Raw genomic sequence first — 8,130 nt, forward strand, 5'->3', positions numbered from 1 at the left:
TAATATTATTCTTTCCAACAAAATTAATATTATTACTTAACCAAGTACATGCCAAGTAACTTTAGGAGACATTAAATGATGAAATCTACAACTGGCATAGAATTACTAAAGGACTGAATTACACCAAGAGTACAACTCAAATGCCAAAAGTAGAGGTTGTTAGTGTAACAGAAAATTGTTCTCTATTTTCTGTTTTTAAATTTTTTAGTTTTCATTCTCTGTTGTCTGTTTAAAAAATTTGTTTACTAACACTTATTTTTAAAAATTTATTTATTTTTAGATTAACGTTATAAAATTAACACATATTTATTAATCTTGAGTTACTTTTAGATCTTATATTTAATATATTTTTACATATGTTTGGTTTAAATGGAATGAATTTAATTTTTTTTTTTTTAAGTCTAATACATGTATGATTTTTACATAAAAACTAAAAAATATATCCGAACCAATAACCTACTAAATTCACCTAAAATTTAGTTTAGATAATATTAATATTTTTTGAACTAATATTTAAAATATTATTTGGATATTTTCATTTGAATGACATGTATATAAATATATGATTTTTACTTTGAATTCTAATATATGTGAGATTTCAATATTCGATATCCAGACCTATTGCAATCTCAGCAGAGTATATCAATCATTGAGCGAAAGAAGAAAGATGTTGCATTGATGAACATAGTAGCTGCTTATTACAGAGAGGAAGATCAGAGAAAGAGAAATGGAGATTTACAAATCTGTTTTATAAAATCTGTAACTGCATCTTCTAAAATACATTTTGGATGAGCTGGACACAAGTTGACTAGCTAGCCTTGGAACCTTCTAGAGCCTTTTCCTTTTCTTTTTCTTTCTCTTTATTTATATGTTGTGATACCCCCCCCCCCCCCCCCCCCCGGTAAGCTGGGGCGTACAAGTCTTGTAGACCATGCTTAGAAGTGAATTGAATAAACTGTGGTGAAGGAAGAGCTTTGGTAAATCCATCTGCTATCTGATTTGAAGATGTAATGTAGAGCAGCTTGATGAGACCTTGTTGTACCTTTTCCCGAACAACATGACAATCAATTTCTATATGTTTACTTCTTTCATGGAAAACAGAATTCTCACCAATAGCAATGGCGGACTTGTTATCACAGAAGAAAACTGCTGGTTTGGATGGAGGAATTCCCATATCAGTTAAAAGATACCAAAGCCATTGAATTTCACATACTACCCCAGCAAGGCTACGATATTCTGCTTCAGATGATGACCTTGAAATCGTGTGTTGTTTCTTTGATTTCCAAGAAATAAGTGAATCACCTAGGAATAGGCAGAACCCTGTGATGGACCTTCTTGTTTCTGCACAAGTTGCCCAATCAGAATCTGTAAAAGCTTTCAAATGTATGTCTGAATTGGTTGAGTAAAAGATTCCTTTTCCAGGTGCAGGCTTCAAGTACCGTAGAACACAATGAGTTGCTGCTAAGTGCGTTTTTGTGGGATAATCAATGAATTGACTCAGTTGTTGAACACTATATGTTATGTCTGGACGAGTGGCTGTGAGGTACAAAAGTCTGCCTACTAATCGTCTATAAACACCTGCATCAGCTAGCAAAGGTCCATCATTGTGCATCAACTTCTGTCCTGGAACAATTGGACTAGTTACTGGCTTACAGTCCAAAAAGCCACACTCTTCCAAAATATCTAAAGTGTATTTTCGTTGGCATAGGTTGAGACCTGCAGAACTCCTGGCCACTTCTATGCCTAAAAAATAACCAAGGTCACCTAAGTCTTTAATTCTGAATGTTGAGTCCAAAAACTTCTTCAAATCATCAATTGGACTAAGAGAATCACTAGTGATGATAATATCATCAACATAAACTAGGATTCCCACGAAATAATCAGAATTAGACTTAATAAACAAAGATGGATCTGATTTCGCTTGAACAAAACCAATGCGTAGTAGAGCTGCAGTGAGTTTGGCGTTCCACTGCCTACTTGCTTGTTTAAGCCCATATAGTGACCTAAGAACTTTGCACACTTGGTTAGGTTTGTCACTGTGAAACCCAGGAGCACTACAAGAATTTTAATATTTAGCGACGATTTTTAAATGTCAGTAAATATAAAAATACGTCGCCAAATGTCTTTACTGACCAAATAAAAACGTTACCACGACCGTCGGGTTAGCGACGTATGGAAAGGTATTACTGACGAAGTTAATTTTTCGTCACAAAATATTATGATTACTGACGTTTTCGCATGGTCTTGATAATATCATTGAATACATACTTTTTGCAACGAAATATTAACAAAAACGTCGGTAATAGTTTGTGACGAAATAAAATATTTCGTCAGCAAATGTTTCTTTACTGATGTTTTCCATACAATTATGCTCGTCATTAATAAATATATTTGGTGACAAAAAACGAAATACGTCGATAAAATAACATTTATTGACGATTGTGTACATTATTATACGTTTAGTAAAAGTCATTTACTGACGTTTTTTCCGTATTCATTTTTCATCGCAAAATTTTATATTTAGAGATATTTGCAATATTTTTACCCTTATTGGTGATAATTTACATATACTTGTATATAGAATTGTTTACACAACAGTTTCATGTAATTGAAAATAAAATATTTAAGCATCAATTAAATGTTCAAAATAGAAGAATATTTTCATAATATGTAATCAATTTCCATTCTAGTAGTATACTCCACGAAACTAAAATTTATATAACAATAAAAAAAAATTCTAAACTTTCGTTATATCTTCAAATGTTGGTATGCCCCTTGAGTTCTTGTAACACTGAGTTTCGCATTCCGAAAATGTCATATTTCCCATTGAAATTGGATGGCCAGGCCATTTCATCCACTGAAGCCTCTTGAATCTGTCATCTTCATTGCATTCCAATCCTATTCTCCTCACACATCTTTCAAGCAACTACAACCCGAACTCGAACCAATTTTCTTACAGCTTCCAAATGAACCACAACTTCCAAATGAACCACAACTTCCATATTCACACTAACTGGACCCTAGAAACTGAAACTGCAACACATTTGCCATTTCTATAAAAATAAAAACAAAAATTCGCTTTGTAGAATGCTTGTGTTGTATTGTTGTCAACAACTAGATTGAACAGGACATAGTCAAGCACATACTTAGAGAAGACCCAATCCACTTAACGTATTGTTTAGTCTAATTCCAAAGCATACTTTAGCCACTAGCTAAGCAACACCATTCTAGAAGATGTCACATGTTCATTCAAGCAGTTGTGACCTTATATGCCTTTGTGCTTGTGATCCTATCCACAACTATCATTGCAACGTTGGATCAGAATTCAAAATTATGATTTCCCATGCTTGAGGAAAAAAACAAACACAGTGAATCTACTTGGCCCTTTTGCCCCTTTAATGGCATAGTTGGAGCTTGTTCCTAGTTACAAAACTTAATTCATTGCCATGTACTGCTTTTAAAATATTTTCAAATAAAAGCAAAATGTAGACACATAAAAGAAAGACCAGAGAAAGAACTAATGATTAGGAGAATATCCACAATCAAATTGCAAAGCATGATATACTAGTCTATTTGATACTTCAAATTATATTTTACTGGGCATTCTTGTGAAAATATACCTAGGGGCATCATTAAAACAATCAGCGCAAATTCTGACGGGCGAATGAATAGCAAACTGTGGTAAGACCTGAAAACAATGAACCAAAAAAAGAAGAAAGATGAGCTACCAGAGAAAATTTACATCCAGACAAATTAGAACATACACATAATTCTGCAGTACATACCATTTGATTTGCTAAGTGTTCAGCACACAGAGTTCGCCCACAACACCTGCAATGATGCTACAAAAAAAGAACCCAGAGAAAGGCAAGACTCAAGGCATTGCATACTGAAAAGATAGCATTCAATTATTGTAAAATCAAATTAGAGTAAGAAATTAGGAAAGAGAAAAAGACACGAGCATGTGCACACCCGATGTGAGTTCATTAGCATATAATGCATCACAACTTGATTAAAAAGTAAGTAAAATTTATAGGTTACGCAACACATTTCCTGATTTTGAAGAAACAAAAGCAAGTGTAATCTTATGGTAGTAATCAGGATTAGGTACTACCATATTACAGAGTATCTTATTTTCATACAATTCTAAGAGACATGCCGTTGTCTTTTCAGTCTACTAGAAGTCTCAAGAAAGGCTTTTCACTTGGTTTCCCACTAAGAAATCTGGGATTCATCATAAATTCCCATCTATATGGACTCAGCAGCCAACCTTGAAGGCTTGAAGAAGGTAACACTGAGTGAAGTTGATCTTTACAACTAAAAACATACCAGGAAAGCAACACTGCAATATAAAGATTTTACAAACTTATTAAATTTGAAGGGACTTTCGACATACAATGCCCTCTGTGCCATCTACTCTTGTCTTTACAACAAAAAGTACCACTCTTTATCAGAAATACTTCCCTCTGTAGCATAGGTTGATAAGCCACCAAAACAGTATCTACTCATATCCTTCCAAAGCTTGCTTGTTTAAAACAATAGAAAAGCTAAAGTTAACTAAGTAACCAATCCTCAACATCCAACTAAGAAAAGGTAAAATATATCGAATCGAAGGAAATGGTATTTTGTCATGTCTACCTATTTGGGGATGAAAAATCATGAATCAATATGACTCTAACTGAACCTTGGATTTGGAAAAGTATAGTTGTTGTCTTGCTGACTTCTCAAACTTAGCCCTCTCTCCCTACTACTGCATACCAACTTTACTAAGACAATAAAAGAACAACTTAAAAACAATCTAGAACACGTTGAATTGTATAACGCTAACTGCCTAACTGCATACGAACTCCCCAATTGTTAGGTATTTTCCAAAAAAAAAATAATAATAAAAGGAAAAAACTTCTCACATCTGAAGAATCGGTCCATGTCTCAATTCCTTTATTAACAACCAAAAAGCAGTTTCCATCGCACAAAATGCATATGCAGATTGGATGGAGAGGTAACTTCACTCCACATCAGAGTGATCATCGGATAATATCAGAAACGGCTTTAAATGAGGAAAATTAAAATAAATAAGCAATTACAACGTACCCGCCGCCGGAAGGTGCTAAAGCTACACTTGCACAGTTTGGTATGTAATTTTCATCAACATTGTCAATAAATATTCATGGCAGAGTGCCAAGGCACATTGCACAGAGCACAGAAAAATCTGTTGCAGAAAGGGCACTCTAAGGGCAGTAGAATTTCTCCGAAGCCGGAATTTGGGATTCACATAAAATCATAACCACAACTTTTACTATCAAAATCTCAATCTTGTAAGGTTCATTCACAGACTCACAACCATAATTCTTCTCTAAGCTTCATCTTTGCTGACTTCTTCCCTAATTATGGGCAAATTTCTCCTGATGATATGATCCTACAGATGATTCATATAAATTCTGTATCTAGAAACCATAGCCCATGAAATTTTTCTTACATGTACTCATCTACCACATTTGTCAATTAACAAAGTCAAAAATAGAAAGTCATTAGGAACAAAAGTCCACTCACCATCTCCCCAACTTTAAAAATGATACTACATAATCTAAATCTTGAAAAATGTAGTTATACCATCTTTCTGAAGGCATAGAGACCTGATTACCTCAAAGAATGGGATTAGAAGGAGATCCAGGTAAGCCTTCCAACCTCATTCGTGAACTTGTGAATCCCTCCCCATCAAGTATGTTCAAATCTGAAAAAAAAAAAAAAAAAAAAAAAAAAAAAAAAAAAAAAAAACCTAGTATGAATTTTAAAAAAAAAAAACGACTGACCTGGTGTCAAAGCCGAAGCCGAAACTCACCGCTGATGCCGATGCCGATGAGAACATCTATAGAAAAAAAAAATTTCGCAAACAGAAACTATAGATCTGAAAAAAGAAGAAAAAACTTAAAAGAAGAAAAAACTTGAGAGAAGAAGAAAATACAGATTAGAGAAGACAGGGGCATGGCGGTGGACCGTGGCTGGGGCGCCGACGGCCGGCGGAGAAGACAGATCTGAGAGAGTCGGCGGCTGTGACGGTTCGCGGTGGATCTGAGAAGAGAAGGTAGAGTGTGGCGAAGGTATTTTTTTCTGTAAGCTTGGGTCCCTTCTAATGGTGGTGGATGTGAAGTTGGAAACAGCGGTCTTGTAGTGGAAATCATGGTGGCGTTGCAATGGAAGCTGTGTACTGCATACTGCAATCGAAGCTAGTGTAGAAACATGTGAAGTTGATTTTTAGATAGATTTTTCTTGTTTTATTTCTTAAGAGCGTATTTTTTATGGCGCCAAATATTAAAAAGTTCCCGCAAAATATTTTTATTTTTCCTGACGTTTTGTGATAAAATTAATTTTTAAAACAAAATATTTAGGGACGTTTATTAAAAAACGTCATTGATTTTATATTTTTACTGACGAAAAAATTGTATTTCGTCAGCAAATATTATAAATAAAAATTATTTTCTCTACCAAAATATATAGTGACGTTATTTAATATAACGTCACAAATTGTAATATTTAGCGACGTTTTCTAGAGCGTAGTTAAAATTTTCGTCGGGAAATGAAAGATTTCTTGTAGTGGAGGAAGAACCATATAACTTCTTCATCCAAATCCCCATGAAGAAAAGCATTATTGATGTCAAGTTGTTGAATAAACCAACCTTTGGTTATTGCCACCGCAAGAAAGGTTCTGATTGTTGTGATCCTTGCCACAGGTGAAAATGTTTCTATGTAATCCACCCCAAGTTGTTGAGTATAACCCTTTGCTACTAATCGAGCCTTGTACCTTTCCATTGATCCATTTGCTTTATATTTGACTCTATATACCCATTTACACCCAATTGGTGTCTTTCCTGGAGGTAGGTCAGTGAGTTCCAAGGTTTCATTGTCTTGTAGTGCTTGAATCTCAGACTGCATAGCATCCTTCCAACATTGAAATTGAACAGCTTGATTATATGTCTTGGGCTCAAAGGTAGATGAAACAGTAGTAGAGAACACTCTATGTGTACATGATAAGGAATCATAAGATAGAACTGATTCCAATGGATGTGGAGAAGTTTTTTTGCATTGCACCGAATCACAACGGTAATCTTGCAGTCTTACAGGAATAGACCTTGCTCTTGTAGACCTCCTTGGTTGCACATCATGGATAACAGGATCAAAAAGTAGTATTCTCTCATTTGGAATGGCAAATTGATATCTGGTTGCACCTGTGGTACTACAGGTTCTGAACTTGGATAAGAAACATCTGAGATGGGAATGATTGGCAAAGGGGGGTTAAAGAAACCACTTGACTGACTGTCATGAGAATCAATTGAATCATTTTCTTTGAAAGGGAATATATGTTCATAAAAATGAACATCTCTGGAAATGAAAATGGAACCATCTTGGATGTCATAAAGAGTATAACCTTTGACATTTGCTGGAAAGCCAATAAACAAGCATTTCTTGGATCTGGGTGCCATCTTGTGTCTAGATTGCTGCAAAGTAGAGGCAAAGCATAGGCAACCAAATACCCTTAAATGCCCATAATCCACTTTTTTCTTGTGTAAGATCTCAAAGGGTGTGCTCCATCCAATAACTTGAGAGGGCATTCTATTTATCAAATAATCTGCATGAAGGACGCAATGACCCCAAAATTTCATAGGGATACCTGCTTGAAACTTTAATGCTCTAGCAACATTTAGAACATGTTGATGTTTCCTCTCGGCTATAGCGTTTTGTTGTGGTGTACCAATGCAAGTTTTCTGATGGACAATTTCTTTCTCATTGTAAAAATCTGTCATATTAAATTCACCTCCATTGTCGCTTCTTATAATCTTGATTTTGGCAGAACACTGGGTGTCAACATAAGTGCAAAAATTCTTAAGCGGACTTAGCTTCTGATTTGTGAGCCATCAAGTGTAACCATGTAAATCTGCTATAGTCGTCAACTATGGTTAAGAAATAACAATTTCCTTGCATAGAACAGATAGAAAATGGGCCCCAGATATCAGTATGAATAAGTTCAAAACATGCAGATGTTGAAGAAGTACTAGTAGGAAAAAGGACTTCTTTTTTGTTTAGCAAAATGGCATGCATCACAAACCAGTTCCTTGGGAGAATTAGGATAACAAA

The 8,130-nt window shown here is 34.9% G+C and overlaps 2 protein-coding genes across 2 annotated transcripts; both read right to left on the reverse strand.

The window, feature by feature from the left end:
- Positions 1-642: 642 nt before the first annotated feature.
- LOC109166779 (uncharacterized mitochondrial protein AtMg00810-like) lies at positions 643-3,002 on the reverse strand. Its single transcript, XM_019315667.1, has 4 exons — positions 2,958-3,002; positions 2,791-2,873; positions 918-2,054; positions 643-691 (listed from the first exon to the last, which is right to left on the reverse strand). Exons 1-4 carry the CDS (start codon positions 3,000-3,002, stop codon positions 643-645), a joined length of 1,314 nt encoding a protein of 437 aa, XP_019171212.1.
- Positions 3,003-3,217: 215 nt separating this feature from the next.
- LOC109166794 (vacuolar protein sorting-associated protein 27-like) lies at positions 3,218-4,603 on the reverse strand. Its single transcript, XM_019315680.1, has 3 exons — positions 4,330-4,603; positions 3,786-3,842; positions 3,218-3,688 (listed from the first exon to the last, which is right to left on the reverse strand). Exons 1-3 carry the CDS (start codon positions 4,411-4,413, stop codon positions 3,587-3,589), a joined length of 243 nt encoding a protein of 80 aa, XP_019171225.1. The 5' UTR covers positions 4,414-4,603; the 3' UTR covers positions 3,218-3,586.
- Positions 4,604-8,130: the final 3,527 nt, after the last annotated feature.

This window comes from Ipomoea nil, unplaced genomic scaffold, assembly GCF_001879475.1.
Source record: "Ipomoea nil cultivar Tokyo-kokei standard unplaced genomic scaffold, Asagao_1.1 scaffold3105, whole genome shotgun sequence".
In the NCBI taxonomy this organism is placed as follows: Eukaryota; Viridiplantae; Streptophyta; class Magnoliopsida; order Solanales; family Convolvulaceae; genus Ipomoea; species Ipomoea nil.

Bases quoted from the DNA above. Each gene is read 5' to 3' on its own strand.
- LOC109166779 (XM_019315667.1), bottom strand. From the start codon at position 3,002: ATGGAAGTTGTGGTTCATTTGGAAGTTGTGGTTCATTTGGAAGCT. The intron at 2,874-2,957 runs GTAAGAAAATTG...TGAAGATGACAG, and splicing joins TTGTGGTTCATTTGGAAGCT to ATTCAAGAGGCTTCAGTGGA. The intron at 692-917 runs GTACGCCCCAGC...TGTAATAAGCAG, and splicing joins AAGCATGGTCTACAAGACTT to CTACTATGTTCATCAATGCA.
- LOC109166794 (XM_019315680.1), bottom strand. From the start codon at position 4,413: ATGGCACAGAGGGCATTGTATGTCGAAAGTCCCTTCAAATTTAATAAG. The intron at 3,843-4,329 runs GTATGTTTTTAG...CTTTTTTTGTAG, and splicing joins ATTGCAGTGTTGCTTTCCTG to CATCATTGCAGGTGTTGTGG. The intron at 3,689-3,785 runs GTATGTACTGCA...CATTGTTTTCAG, and splicing joins AACACTTAGCAAATCAAATG to GTCTTACCACAGTTTGCTAT.